At 35.9% G+C, this 16288-nt stretch overlaps 1 protein-coding gene across 2 annotated transcripts in view; it reads right to left on the bottom strand.

Annotated features, from left to right (window-relative positions):
- Window positions 1–3420: 3420 nt before the first annotated feature.
- LOC133879443 (glycine--tRNA ligase, chloroplastic/mitochondrial 2) overlaps window positions 3421–16288 on the bottom strand; it is a 36756-nt gene continuing 23888 nt past the window's right edge. For both annotated transcript variants that reach the window (XM_062318014.1, XM_062318015.1), the window contains 16 exons: window positions 16005–16067; window positions 15818–15907; window positions 15654–15740; window positions 15493–15564; window positions 15335–15393; window positions 14822–14915; window positions 14283–14501; window positions 14045–14139; window positions 12911–13001; window positions 12739–12843; window positions 12428–12466; window positions 9107–9196; window positions 8478–8579; window positions 4844–4925; window positions 4585–4670; window positions 3421–3656 (listed from right to left, as the gene is read on the bottom strand). In XM_062318014.1, coding sequence (XP_062173998.1) covers window positions 3558–3656; window positions 4585–4670; window positions 4844–4925; window positions 8478–8579; window positions 9107–9196; window positions 12428–12466; window positions 12739–12843; window positions 12911–13001; window positions 14045–14139; window positions 14283–14501; window positions 14822–14915; window positions 15335–15393; window positions 15493–15564; window positions 15654–15740; window positions 15818–15907; window positions 16005–16067 — 1473 coding nt within the window. In that variant the 3' untranslated portion in view covers window positions 3421–3557. The remainder of the gene's footprint in view (window positions 3657–4584; window positions 4671–4843; window positions 4926–8477; window positions 8580–9106; window positions 9197–12427; window positions 12467–12738; window positions 12844–12910; window positions 13002–14044; window positions 14140–14282; window positions 14502–14821; window positions 14916–15334; window positions 15394–15492; window positions 15565–15653; window positions 15741–15817; window positions 15908–16004; window positions 16068–16288) is intronic.

Raw genomic sequence — 16288 nt, 5'->3', positions numbered from 1 at the left:
ATTTGCATAACTTTTACATTATATTTTTTTAAAAAAATATTAAACACATCAGCATTATTGTATAATTATCATGCAAAATTGTTGGGTTGCTAACGTATCTCTTTTATAAATTTATATTTAATTTATATTTTTTTCATTTCTTTGGCATTGGTTTTAGATATGAATGGCGAGGGTGTTTTCATATTTGGGGCTGGCTTGTGCGTTAATTACGTATGTACCAGTTGAGGGCAGGGATTAGGGAATAGGGTTTTGGACTTATCCACAAGCTAGGGTTGATTTGGAGGCGACGTGGTATAGAATGAGACCGTCGATTACTTAGATGAATAGACCATGAGGAATAAAGTTGGTTTTCTTTTCTTTTCTTTTTTTGTAAAGATTTTTTTTTTCTTCTTCTTCTTTTATTTTTAATTTTTTTATTGGTACAAAGAAAAATGCTTGAATATTGTAGATTTTACTACAAACTTATTATAACCCTACATGACAGTCAGATTAGGACATCTCTAAATCATGTTCAGATTAAATTTTGTAAATTTAATAGTATGTTGTCATATGTTAAACGTTGTTAAATGCATTAAAATAAAATCTAAACCATAAAAAAATTCATCACCTTCAACTTAAAGTAGAGAATATCTTATTTTCGTGACAATCACATTTGATTGGCTGCTATAATAAGTGTCATGTGAACTGTCACGTCAATTTATAAGAATGTTAAAAAAATCATTCTATATCATTTTGTCTCTTCTATTTTTATTTTTATTTTTATTTTTTATTTTTTCAACCTCAAAGAAAGGTCTATGTATTTATTACAGTATGTGTATACTGTAATAATTGAAGGTGCTGCTCAAAATAATTAATAATTCAGCAAATAAAGTAAGTTGCTGAAAGAAAAGGCCCGCTTGTAAGCACACAGAACAAGTGATAATGTTCATAGTTTTTGCCCACTGAATATTCACAACCCATTTTTCCCTAATGAATTTAGATTTGAAATCTTTTTATTTATTTATTTATTTTATAAAAGATATGTATAACAAAAGTTTGATTGGCTCACGTATGAGAGTTCATGAACAAGGATTTTCTCTCTCTCTCTCTCTCTCTCTCTCTCTCTCTCTCTCTCTATATATATATATATATATATATATTTCCAAAAAATGAAACATATTTATAGTATTTAGTGTGAAAGTACCATTCCTTGGGCTACCCCTACCAATAATGGCCTTCCTCACATTCATATATGATGGTGACATTGTCAAAACGATGGAAACAAAGTCACCATCTAATTAATCTTTGGATTAAATACGGGTTTGTCTAATATTCATTAGTTTATTAAATATGGATCTTTTATGTGTTCGGAATTTTGGGCACGTACAAAGTGCTTTCCTTCTACACCGATCCGGTGGGTTGAAGGATTCGAACCTTAAAATTGATGAAAATGTTATCAAGACCAAGAGCCAACACCTTGGGATTGGTAGTACTATAACTTTTATTATAGTTTTTTACAAACTTACTTGATAGTAGCACTTACCACACCGGTCAGGACCGTTAATAAATAATTAAATTTACTTATCAAATTTTGTTGCTTAATTTCTTTACTCACATTATATTATGCGACACTCACGTAGATTGTCGCGTGAGTTTATAAGAATCCTTTATTATTTATAATAAAAGTTGTAGTACATCAGACATTTTTGACTGAGTGTAACAGTAATTTAAAGAAAAAAAGAATTCAATAAATTCAGGACACTTGCCATTTTAGGTAATTCTAGCTATGGATAAGGGGAATAGGATACTCAAGCAGGTGGTTGGAGGAGAAGGATTTTTATAGGAAGTAGATTTATTGTTTTATTTTTGAATAATTCAGATTTATTATTTAATTGGTAGTGGATTACAAAACTACCTAATTTTTATAATCTTTCTATTCAACCATACCAATCATACCTAGCGCACTACTAATAGTTCTGTCATCTTCTTTACACGTTTATATGATTAAAAATAAATAAATAAATCCTATTCTAGGTAATAATACCCTTTTTTGTAAGCTCTCAATTTCTTTGAATTTATTTTTGGATTCCTATAGTTTTGACAAAAGGAAAAAAAATAAATAAATAAATTCTAAATTGCCGCTTGGTTAAGATGTTATAACTTATAATATATCATATATTCACCCGGTCAGCCTAAGTTGAGAGTTCAAGCCATGGCCCATGGTTTAGGTTGAAGTAAACATGCCCAAACCTTGCCTTCCCAGCAGGCATGTAATTCCGCACGATAACGGCCATAGCTCGACAACAAGCAAGGAATTTGGCGCCATCATCGGCTACAGCCTTATCCCATCAGCAAACGATACTTGATCAAGAGTATACCTCATTAAGATACAAATTTGATATCATGCCTGGCCAGGGGCATACCCTATCAGTAAGCGATACTTGAACAAAGAAATACATCGTTTGCAAGCATTCATATAAGAAGGGACACGCAACCTATTTAGGGATACTCATACAACTATTATATTACACTTTCTCCAAAGCTCCAAGCTCTTATGCTCTCTGAACAATCCACGTATTATCCTTGCTAACTTAAGCATTAGTAATATCCCTTCTCGGCACTCCCGGCAAGCATTCAATCTTTCTTAATCACTCTTACATGTGTTTATTATCCCAAACTTAACCGTGCGGTCAATTGCATCATCTTTATATATATATATATATATAAAGAAAAGTTCAAGGCTTCGAGAACCTCTTACTTGGACAAATTACAGCTATAACTTTGATTTAGTTGACTTCTTCTCATTCACGTAATACTTTTTTACAATATTAACACCACTTGATAATTTCTTTATTCTGTAAATATGTTGTTGAACCTATCGTTAGAGTATAAAACCTTCACATATCCATCAGTTAACCTCGGAGTAAGAAAAAAAAATGTACAAAAATAAGAATTAGGTATGCAATCCAATAAGGCTGTGTATAATTCAAGCTCAACGCCCATGCCAAGAGCAAAATGGCTTAACCTGCTCCAGACAAAACACAAGCCAACTCAGTTTTTGTGCTGCCCTAACAAGAAACAGTCCCACAAATGTTGGCACTTCAAGTGAAACATTGTCGAAATCTAACTAAATTTGATTGTGGCTGACATGACAGCCCCACAAGGACTGCCGCATCAGTTTGTAAGGAAATTGCAACAAACATATCAAATGGAGGATTAATTACTAGCATTATCACATTGCAAGCTTTCCATTTTAGTATGGGAGTCACTGTAAAAATGTAAAGAGTAAATTTTTTTTTTATCATTGGAAGTGATTATGGAGGCAGCCTCAAATAAGATTGTATTTTCATTAGATTATATGATTTAATCAATCTTCACTGTTCACCTTGGTGTACATTTAGTAGTACACCAATGCTTCTGAATCAACCATGAGCGTTCAAATTCTCTGATAAATTATTGAATTTATAAGACAATAATTCTCTGTTACAAAATGTTTACAGGCCTCAATTGGGTAAACAAAACGTATATGTACGAACCCTTTCCAGTTACAAAAATGATATCCCGTACTGTTTTTTAACTTAGAATCCTGGCAAAACTGAGAGGTCTGCTATACCTCTTGGAAGGTCTGCAATTTTTCTGAGCAGAGACAGCCTGTTCTTCCTAATTCTTTCGTCTTCCTGCAAACGGGCAAAAACAAATGAGGATTATTTTATAAATATATAGCTGAATATTAAGTTGAATTGACCAACTCTGTCAACAGAGAAAAATTTCAATTGGGTTGCACAGGAAAAGAATATGACTTGATAAACAAAACCAAGAACAATAATCTCTACAAGCTCCACATATTGCCCACTGCCCAGGATCACATTTTTAACATTCATAATAGCACTTGAACTTCAATAGAAAAATGCTCTATAAACTGAAACCGACAGCCTCAGAATCAATTCAGTTAAGAGAAATGCTACATGCACTCCTTGACGTGGCAGCCATTGGATGCATTGAGCTCGTGACCAAAATCAAATGGGCATAAGTTTAAAATATATCTGAAGTCAGCCTGGTGTCATAGAATCTACAGAAACTGAGGCTAAGAAAGAAATCTTTAAACTGTCTTGTAGTGACGATACAGTTTATGTAACATGCATGGCTATAATTGCTCATACTATTTTGAGTGCATATATCAACACTGCCAGAGTTCTTAAACATGTGTGTGCATGCTATGCATATACGTATGCAACTAAATACATGTAGCAAACAAAAACTAGTCAAAATCTAAAGATGTCAAGAAAATAAAGAAATGCTTGTGTTTCAAAGATATACAACTTTGATCTCTGTGTGCTTGGGTTGCACCCTTGATTTTTTTTTTAATGAAATTCGATTAATTATATATTGAAAAAAGATATGCAACTTTGATCTTAAGATCAATTTAAGTTCAACTACAGTCTTCCATTACTCTTGAAAGTTGAAACCAATATCTGAGAGCTTGTAACTTCTCAGAAAACCCACGCATCAGGCTAGTCAAGGTATGAGGGAAACTGTTCTCATTCATTTAAAATTCCAAATTGAGGGTGTTAATATATATACTATATATATGGTAAGATGGCATACCACCATTACAAAGACATGGTTAAAGAAGTCTTCAAGTGGTTGTACTAGTTGGGAAGATATTTCAACAAAATCATCTACCTCGATGCCTGTAGGAGAACAAAAAGGTTAAAAATAAATAAATCTCGGAGTTAGTTAAACAAATTGCTGTCATAAATACTAATCATCCATAAAATCAGAAGTAAACATGCATAAAAAAAGAAAAAAAAGGAAACTCAATTTCACAGAAAATGGCAATTTATTTCAGATAAAGAAAGAATACCGGGATGGATTTTGTTCTTAACAGACAAGAAAGCGCCCCATAGAGCTTTCTCTTCATTTGTCTCAAAAACAGCCTCATCAACCTAATTAGAGATATTCATCCATTATAACAAGATAAGCAAGAAATAAATCCACATAACTCATAAGTATAACAAATATTCCACTATAAACAAGTGTCCAAATATTGAGACATAGAAAGAATTGGAAAAAAAAATCTCCTTGAAAGTAACTGGAAGCATAATGTAATTTTATTCACAATTCACATATTTGTTAAGCAACAATAGTGAAACCAAAATTGAATGGAATAAAAACGTAGTTACAACTTGCTTGTCGGAAACATGAAACACTAGGAAATCACAGTTTTGGACTACTTCTTGGAGTGATTTTAAAATGTTAAACAGCATAAAGAAGAGAAGAATTGTTGATGGAGACAATTTATTTTGTTCCACTTTTGCCATCTTCACCTATACTCACCAAATTTTACATAATTAAACTTCAGTGAAACTATGAAACCTTTTCAGAAAGCAAGGGCAGGGATGAGCACTCTCTAGGACGGAGGAAACGAGGAGCCTAAACAACCAACACCAACTAAAAATTGAATGATTTCCAATTATTTCCAACCTGGACCCGTGAATCTACTCAAACTTGAGGTCGACACCCCATCAAGCATAAATCCTTCAACTCTCTTTAAACAATAAAGAATAGAACATTTGGACTCCTAAAAAAATCATTGCATATTTTCCAGTGACATGCTCCATATAACTGACAATCGCTTGGACACTTTTACTTGAGGACTAAAAGCAACTAGAGTCAATGATGCCCCAAACCAGGAGCTAATCTCAGTTAAAAGCATAGAAGTGGAAATATACTATAATATTTGAACTGAGAAGAGATTTTGTTGTCAGAGAGCAGAGATAGAGAATGAAGATCCACTGTCTGGATCCCTTTGGACCAACATGTGTGCTTACACTACAAAAATAGATGAAATTTGTCACGTGCAGTTCGGCACGTGTACGGGCACTGTACACTTGTCGAACAGGTTGCCACGTGCGTTTCGCCACGCGTTCGACTCGTGTTTGATGCAGAAGTCACTAATTGCACATTTTGACACGTGTATTTCAGTTTGACACGTGTATTAAATACACGTGTCTGACAGTTAGACATTATTATTCATAAAATGTAAAATCAATTAAATTATAACCCATAACCCTAAGTGTATATATTATATATACCTATAAACCCTAAAACCCCTAACCATAAGTGTATATACTATATATAGCGATAAACCCTAACCATAAGTATATATATTATATATAGCTATAAACCCTAACCCTAAGTGTATATACTATATATATCGATAAACCCTAACCCTAAGTATATATATTATATAGCTATATAGCTATAAATCATAACCCTAAGTGTATATACTATATATAGCCATAAACACTAATCCTAAGTGTATGTACTATATATAGCCATTGACCTAATTAAGTGTATATACTATATATAGCTATAAACCCTAAGTGTAAATATTATATATAGCTATAAACCTTAATCCTAAGTGTATATACTATATATATCGATAAACCCTAACCCTAAGTATATATACTATATATAGCTATAAACCCTAGCCCTAAGTGTATATACTATATATAGCTATAAACCCTAACCCTAAGTGTATGTAATATATAAGGGACTAAACCATAAGTATTTAATTTATTATGTAGCGCGGAACCCTCAAAATAATTGCATTTACTATACATAGCCATAAATAGCAAGGTTACTGTATATAGTTTCTAAACCGTTTACATGCATGCATATCTCTATATATAGTATTAATTATAGGTTTTTTTAACTTTGTTATGTTTTAATTTTTTTTTTTTTGTTTCTAAACGTAGATGGTGTACAAAAACTAAACCCTAATTTGAACTATTTGGTTTAATTATATATATATATATAGCACCAAATTTGGTTTAATTATGCAAATAGTACAATATGTAAATTAGGTTAGGGTTTACGTGCTTATTAGTATACCATATATATATAAATAAGGAACCTAAAAAACATAAACTCCAAGTATAGAATTTACATATAGCATATAGCTTTAAAACCTAACTTTATGTGTATATGTTATGTACACCGTAATTTCACAGATTTATATGGTTAATAAGATGAGTTTTTTTTTTTTTTTTTTTTTTTTTTTTTTTTTTTTTTTTTTTTTTTTTTTTAAAAAAAATGAACACAACACAAATATATATATATATATATATATATATTTAATATATATTTGGGAAAAAATAACAGTTGCCACGTATAATAATACACGTGTCCAATTGGACGATTGTATTTTTACACGTGTCCAATTAGACACGTGTATTATTACATGTGTCCAATTAGACGCGTGTATAAAATACACGTGTCCAATTGGACGTGTGTATTTTTACACGTGTCCAATTAATACATGTGTCTACTTGGACGTGTGTATTTAATACACGTGTCCAATTGGACGCGTGTATTTTATACACGTGTCCAATTAGGGTGATTATACAACTAGCCACGATGTCAAAAAGACACATGGCTAATTGGACGCGTGTCTACAGTACCCGGTACTGTAGACACGCGTCCAATTGTAAGGTTTTTTGTAGTGTTAACATAAACACAAATTATACTATGATTTCGGTTTCTAAAACATCGCCATCAATTAAGCCCAAAAAAACCCATCGATTGCGAGGCAATTGACATCGTAACAGTTTCACATGTAAAGAATAAAGTTAGAGATGTTGAATGCTAACAGAGGAAAACATGTACGATAAAAATGATATAGCAAAAGATGGGTCTGCACTTGAAGGATAGGTAGCCACACACACTATAGAACATCTCAAACAATTATCGTGCAAGGAAGTGTAATGCTACACATACAGAATTTAAATAGAGAAAAACAGATCTATGAAAACACACTGCTTTTGAGAGCCGCGGAGGGTGCAAGGTTTACAGGATGTTGCATGAACTAAATGAAGTAAAAAAAAAAAGTATGTCCCAACAGGAAACAGATGGAGATATATTCATCCAGTATAAATCAATACAAGCAGATCAATAACTTACAATAACATGCTATATTTCTAAAAGCTCAAATGACATAGGCATGAGAAAATAGAGTGTATATATCAATAAGAAGAATCAAATGAAAGGATAAAAAAAGGACCATGAATATCACCATAACTAATTTAATTGATGCTCAGAAAATGTAGACTAATTAAATCTAGCCATTCCAAATCTTTACCTATTGGGATATCAATACTACTGAATGATAAAAGACACTTAGTCCAATGATTACCTTCCTCTCTGTATGGTTGAATGACAGGAGAAAAAAACAGAACATTCTGTGTATAATGAGTCCTATTGAATCTTTTGGAAAAGAACGTCATATCATACATTTCAAATGACTGACCAAGTGATATGTTAGAATGCTAAAGTATGAAATAACAATAATAAATTATTATGCTGTCAATTTTTTCCAGTGTAAATAGGGCAAGTTCAAAGTGTAATTCATAGACTTCAGGACAAGCTAAAAGACAGCAATTAGAAAAATTTCAGGCCCAAAAGATAAGGCTTCTATAATAAAAAGAAAAAGGTACCTCCATATCAGAGTCCACTTCCTTTCCACGGACAATTCTTGTTGGGCGAGAATATGCTTCAACAACCTTTGGAAAAAGTAGACCTCTTGACAAGGCTTCCATCTAGAACCAATTATTTATAGACCATTCAAAACCGATATAACATTCAAGAAAATGGAAGTGCAAAGATATATCCATCTTATTGTTCCCTTTTTCTTTTCTTTTCTTTTTTTTTTTTTTTTGTGTGTGTGTACAGTAACTATTTAGAAAAAGCATTTAAGCCATGCATATGCAATATAATTTTTAGTTCAACTTCTACTCAAGCAAAAGAAACAAAAGAGAAAAATCATTGTAAGAATAGGACAGTAAAAGTAGGTCGGTAAAGAGATTTTTGGGTCAGTCACATATCCTAATCCAAACTCACAGAGCAGTGCCTCCTGGGATCTATCTAGGGTATCTAAGAAAATTACTGCTGCATTGATCTAAAAAGATTCTTGTTTTACAACTCGCTAGAAAGAGTGGAAGGACTGCATAAAGAAAAACCCTATTATTAACATATTTATTATGAGGTGATTGGAAATATTAAGAAGCAATTTGCAGCAGACGCTAGTCATGCATACCAAAAAGGGGCAGCAAAAAAAGTCGATTACCTTATATGCTGACTTTGCTGCCAGACAAGGCAAGTTTGCACGCTCTACAAGGACAGAACGAACCACTTCTGAGCTTATTCCCTTATCAACCTGTAACAAAATCACAGCCAATATGTCTAAAAGTGAACTCATTGTCTTGGTAGAGGATATTAATGTCCTCAAATAACATACTTGATAAAAAAAAAAAAAATCAGGATTAAGAAGTTAACAAGTGAATAATAATGTATTATGTGACATAATCATGCTATATAATAAAAAAAGTTGATTATCTTAGCATAACTACCATAATTACAGATATAACCAAAAAGGAAAAAGAAATTGCTTGTATTACACATCTCTTTCAATTGGAAAACTGAGAACACCAGACTTCGAGATTGTTTCAAAACGTTTACCAAGCCATGACATCCAAAAAACCCTTTACGTTCCACTCAAAGAAGATCCCACAGCTTGGAGGCACAGCGTAGCGTCAAACACTGCCTCGAGGGAACCTACAGCCTCTTTAGAAACACCTACCCTCGAAAATTCTCCCACGTCAAGAGGCACGGAAGAATGGTTGTGCGGAAGAAGGAACCCATGCCGACAAAAGCTGACCGGAGGCTCCCTAACTGCCACAGACTCCAAAGGTGGCGAAGGACGAAGACCCAGAGGAGAAGGAGAGGCGGTGATCACCGCCAAAGACTCAGCTATCAAAAACTTGTTCAGCTGTGCATCCTTTCGCTTCCGAGAATACCTCATCACTGACTTAGACTCCGAAGGATAGATAGGCGCCCCAGACTTCGACATCATGGGAAGCGAGAGACCAAGCCGTTCACCCAACTCTACCGCCCCTGAGGAAACACCAGGGAGAGCTGACCCACAACCTTCTTTCCAGGCCTGGGGAACTTTCGCCTAACTCGGAGCCACTGTAGGAGAAGCTTGTTGTGAAGAACTCAAGACCCATAAGAGTCATAGACAGCATCTAGAGCCGGGGCAAGCGAATCAAGGCCCTGGCTTAGCATGACCGGTGAAAATAGGGAGGGTCCAGAGTAGAAAGTGCTGGACCCGTTAAATCAGAGACCTCACCCCGCTTGGACAGAGACCCAGCCAGACTAGAAGCACCACCGACAGAATTTGGAGACACCGTAGAAAACACCCGGCTAGAGGACGCTAACTGGGACTAGAAACCAAACCCCACTGAAGCAAAACCGATCGGGAGTGGTGGAACGACTACCGGAGAAGCCACCGACGCATCAGACGACAGGCCAAGAAGACCCACCGCTTCTGGCACCGGAGAAATGGCCACTAAAGGCAAGGAGATGCCTTGACTTGAAAGATCATAACCCAAACCTGCTAAGAAATAATCGGAACCAGAACCCGGAACATGACCTGACTTATTGGCCTTCTTAACGCTGGGCCTAAAACCCCATCTCCTAGATGCAGCCCGTAACCGGGCCCCTCTAAACATAGAATAAAAACTCTTAAAAACTTGGCCGAAGCCCCTACTGCCTAAGATGCGTTTCAGCCCAATAGGAGTGATCCTGCCCATATTTCGTTTGAACACACAAACCTAATCCAACCAAACACCAAAAATCTCAAGAAGCTTCCTGAAGATCCCTTTCCCCTCTTGCCCCTAAGCTTCACTTGCACACACGACATCATGCCTGCCTGCACATTCCGAACCTGTGTAGCATCGACCCCTGAAGCTTCTGCTGCTACTACGAAACCTGGAACCTCGGTTGCTGCTTCGAATCCTGGAGCCTCGGAATCTACAACAGCTTCGATCCAAAGAGCCATTAGCATGACAGTCAATACCCAAAGGAACAGTCGGAGACATCTCCAAGGTGGAACAATCCACCGCCTGCCAGACCGTCGCTTTCTCCAGACTCAGTGGAAGAAACTTCCCCACCTCACACCAAGCCACCTCTGTCGATTGGACCAGAGGCCCACCACTGATGAAAGGGAATGTAGGCTTCAAACGCACCACCTCCACGAACGACAGAGGACCCATTGCCTTTCCCAGGCACTCGCCCATCGGAGCGCCACCAGCATACGGAGCCTTGGCCACGGCTTCAAGAAAAGTCAGGGCTTTACTCAGCTCCCTAGAAACACAGCCCCAGTCTCGCTCATCCCGGCCTTCAGGAAACATGGTCATCCCTCACCAACCACCCATGGCGTAGACCACCACCTCCAAAAATCGCCTGCATCTGTTCCCACCACTCCGAACCATTGTCCCCTTCGAGCCTTCCGTAATCGATTTAACAAAATCCTCCGAAACAGTGCCACACAATGCCTCTTCCACCATTGAAACCAGCCACATGCTGCATCGCGAGCTTAACAGAACAAACCCAAAAAATCCCTTCCCTCTTTTCCACCATCCTCAACTCATCTGACCTATATGCCACCGAGAAGAGGAAAGATTCAGCCTCCACAAAGAAACGGCTCTCCATCCCCAAACTTATAAGGCAACCTCCGGAGGGTTCGCAACAACTACTCCACCTCAAGGCAATTTACATGGCCACTAGCTACAAAAAGGAAGCTCCCCAGAGAAGCACTAGGTGCCATGGCCCGGCCAAAAGACCAACAGTACGGAAGAACTTTGGAAGAAAAAGAAGATCTAAGGAGGACCAAGGCTAAGATCTAACGGGACGCGCCACCGCTAGTGCAAAGAGGAAAAGGGAGTGAGAGAAATGTCAGCTTCAGAACAATACTACTCTGTTATCGCAATTTTTATGAAGATGTTAAAAATAATGGTGGGGAGGTTAAGGTTACGGGTTCAATCTTGTAGGATCTTAGTAGCATTTACCTATAAAAAAAACTTTGGTTTATATTCCTTATCTTTCTTTTTACACACATATGTTAGGTGGCATGCCCATGTTCTCTTATATTTTCCACATAAGAGCTTGGTGGAAATTCAGCTACATAAAAAAAGAAAAAAAAAAAGAAGAAGAAGAAATGAATTCACTCAAGCTATGAAGGTACCAAACCACAGAAAATATTTGGTAAATACTAGCACTATAACTGTGCCTCGCAGCCAACGCTGTCATAGCTCAGAAGTGAAGGCAGTGAGGGGTCTCACAATTCACTCTTACTATAGGCCAAAAATAAGAAAATAAAAAAGAAACTATGCATCAGTAATACCACTCCCTGCTTTCTGTTGAATACATTCTTTTTAGAAGGAAACAGATACCAAAAAGAAAGACAATAAAGAAAACATTCTTGCAAATTAAAAAAGTGGAAAACATACATCAAAAAATAAAATAATAAATAATAAAGGAAAGAAACATATGTAACAGAATAAGTTCTTTTAAGCAATGAACTCCCTAATGTAAATATTACACATACCAGAAATTGCTCCAATCTCCGAGAAACAAATTGAAGTACCTAAAAGGAAAGACGCAATCATCAATTATTCGATGCCCATAACAGCTGTAAACAAGTTAAACATCATGATAATAAATCCAAAGTAATGGCAAGGAATGGCATATATAAGAGGCTTTTCACATATAAAAGTAATCAGAAACATAGGTTGAATAAGAAAAACCTACTCAAATGACAAGTTGTATGCAAATACCACATTGGAATTTATAGTGGTAACCATAGGAAAAAAGACTTTAAATTTTGAATTATAGATTTGAAAGGGGATTTGTTCTTACATCATCTATTGTACTAGCATCTACTCTAATGGGTTGGGCATCAGCAGCAAGTTGCAAAGCTTGTTTTAGATCCATATTCTTATCCTTCTCCACCAACACTTGGACCTAAAAGGAACAAATGCAGCATTATTGGGTATAATTATCTGAGACTCAAAGTGATCGTAAAACTTACAAGACCATAAGAGATTCTTCGCAGGCCAAACGGGTCATTAGTAGAACTCGGCTGACAACCAGCAGCAAATAAGCCAACGAGGCTATCTAATCTGCAAAAACATATCACATTAAGAGAATAGCAAGCAGGTTATTCTAGGTGAAAAGAGTAAGTACACAATCTAGTATGATAATCTTCTCTTACAACATGTTTTACAGAAGACTTAAAACTACACCTTTCCATCACCCCACACCCACCAAATAAAAAAAAAAGGAAGACAACACTTGTACAGAATCCAGGCATGCCATACAGAGGAACTAGAGACTTGATACACGTCCATCCCTTGTACATCTGTTGTCCATCTCTTTTGCAAATCAACCATTGAACTTGTGAGACCTACGGAGATGTACAACAGAGTACACCAGATGGAAAAAAATAATTTCTCGAGGAACTATGCCTGTTATAAAGCAGTACGCACTTAGTGGATCATCCTTTGCTCAACCACGAACAGATCTTCAGCAGTTCTTGCACATTAGGGCATAAGGTAACTATGCAAGAAACTGGTGTCTCACTTCTTTTCCATTCAGAATACTTTTAGAAAGAGGCAACACAAATTTTATTCGTGCAACTTAGAAAAAGTTCTTTGTAAGAATGATATGTAACAAGTGGAATGCTGTACCTAAATAAGCCCGGGACTTTATGGTACTTTCATGCCGGATTGCAACTCTATCCTGCCTGTTGACTTGGCATTTTAACCACCCCGCCCACTTTTTGAGTAATTACATTTTACTATATAACAAGAGAATAAATGCACAGGACCAATATGGTAGATCCTATCAAGAAATTACAAATCCAAAGTTCAAGGAAGAATCGCTATGCATAATGCCCAAAGCATGCAGCAAGTCAAACAAGCGTAGGGAAATGGTTTTTAGCAAGTTTCTTCTTCCCCCTTTCTTCTTATACACCATACACCCAAAAAAGGAGACAGGGAGAACTATAACACTATTTTCATCAATCCCAATCATGATTTTTCAGCATTCTTGAGCAAATATATTAACTCATATGGTTACATTTAAATTGTCCAAAGTTAAATTCTAATTGCTAACCAATGAGCGTAAAATGGATAAGCAAATAAACTTATGACTAAAGTTTCACCTGTCAGCAATTGCCAACACTATCCCTGGAACAGTTTCTGGAAGAATATCCCCAGAAAATCTAGGAAGTGTGATCTCAAACAAGGCCTCTGCGACCTGCAACACACAAAGCACAGAAATAAAGAAAAGAAGCACAAGTAAAACTGAAAGAAATTTAATACATGAAATCCCAACAAAGAAAAGAGAGAAAGTTGACATGTGAAAGAAAAAAAATAACATTTAGAAGTAATATAAACAACCTGCTCAGAATAGCCATCTCTAATAGCATAATGGCGAGCCATTATTCCTGAGAGAGAAGTAAATTCTGCGACAACTGCTGTAGCAAGATCTGACATAGCAAGTGATGCAGCATCCTGGACAACTTGATGCATATCTTCATCAATTTGCAGGGCAAAACTTAGTTTGGAAACCATATTTTGAACGCGCATCATCTTGTCCAGCATTGTTCCTAACTTTTCCTATTATATTTCATGATATCAAGATATAAGAGCTATCAGCGAGTGAACAGTGTCTATCAAGAATCAGCTATACCTCTAGCACTTTCAAATATCCCTTTTGATCTCCAAGTTCCCCCACCCCCCTTTTCTAAAATAATTTTTGGCTATGAGCACTACAAACTGAAAAGAAATTGTTCAATATTATATAAAAGGAAGAGTGCAAAATAAATGTTACATGCTGAACTTTTTGATTCAATGAACGCAACAATGAAATTCTCTGATTCCTAGCAAATATATCATCTCTCCTTTCTCATGGATACATCCAAAATGAAATAACTTACATGGAAAAGAATCCCTTTCAATTGACTTCGGAATTCTGAAAATTTTTTCTTTGTATCCAGCTCATAAAAAAACTTAGCATCTTCATAGCGAGCTCTGCACAAAAGGAAAAAAAATAAAAAATAAAAAATAAAGATTGATAAGCTTCGTATCATGTGGAAGCTCAATAAGGGAATAATATTGAAGGCTTGACAACAGTGAATTGCCAAATTATATGCAAGTGCTAAAAGAAGATAATAGAGAGAGGCTATTTCATGCAAAAATGCTCAAATTACATTTGAAACCCTCCTTCCAAAACCTTATGTCCACAGACGAAGTAATGGCCTTAAAATAAGAAAATATAAGCAGAAACTTCGACATAACTTTCCTTATGGAAAACATATATAACTTCTAACTTAAAAAAAAAAAGCAATTTAAGGAACTACGAGAAGTTTAGCAGATCATGTTCTCCTCTCCCCCCCCCCCCCCCCCCCCCCCAAAAAAAAAAAAAGTGAATGAGTAAGAACCTCATTTACCTGAGTACAGCTTCATTTCCTTTTCTAACTACAACCTCATCGATTGCTCCATTTGCCACCTAAAAAGAATTACCGCGTCAGTTAAAAAAACTCAACCTTGACACTCTTAAGAGCAAGATTATGTTACAAAGTAGATATAGTTGGTAAGAATGTCTCACAGCGATGAAGTATGGCAACAGCTTTCCACTGTTGTCGCTCACAGCAAAGTATTTTTGGTGCTTCTGCATAACCTGCATGAATGATGCATCACAGTCCACAAATGTTTGCACAAATACTTCAAATTCCTTCAAAGTAACTCTGCAAACTTGTAACATCTTACCATAATTAAAAGGTCCTTTGGAAGCTCTAAGAAGGACTCTTTAAACTTTCCAAGAACTGGAACAGGCGCCTCAATAAGATTTACTACCTAAAATATTGTGTAAACAAATATACTAAGAACATGCATATTGAACAAATTTCAACAAAAGAAAACACATCTATAACCTCATTAAGTAAGCCCTCTCGAAAAACAATGTCTCCGTTGACACTTTTTGCTAACGCATTAGCGTGCTCCAAAATTTTTTTCTTACGTTCCTGTAAGAGAAAACAAATCTTTCAGCAATGAAAAGAAGAAAATGTTTTAGTACCCCATAGTTTTGACAAAAAAAAAAGGCACGTTCCTTCGTAATACCTCAATTTGAACATTGATGCCAGCTTGCATCATTAGATCTGCATAAGATTCTGCACTTTCTACCTGTAAAAAGTTTTGGAGCTATAGTTTACTCAAAGACATGGAAACAAAGAGCAATCCCCCCCCCCCCCCCCCCCCTTTCTCTCTCTCAAAAGTCTCACCAATCAATGAAGGAAAAGCAACGTATTACTAAAAACTACACTAAAAAAGAGTTAAAATTATTTGTTGCCACTTATTTGCAAACCTAATAGAGTGCCCAATAGAAGGTTTTAATCAAAATTGAC

This window comes from Alnus glutinosa, chromosome 10 (genome assembly GCF_958979055.1).
Source record: "Alnus glutinosa chromosome 10, dhAlnGlut1.1, whole genome shotgun sequence".
NCBI classification, from domain to species: Eukaryota; Viridiplantae; Streptophyta; class Magnoliopsida; order Fagales; family Betulaceae; genus Alnus; species Alnus glutinosa.
The sequence above is the reverse complement of the archived record's forward strand: the minus strand, read 5'-3'. Positions and strand labels throughout refer to the sequence as shown.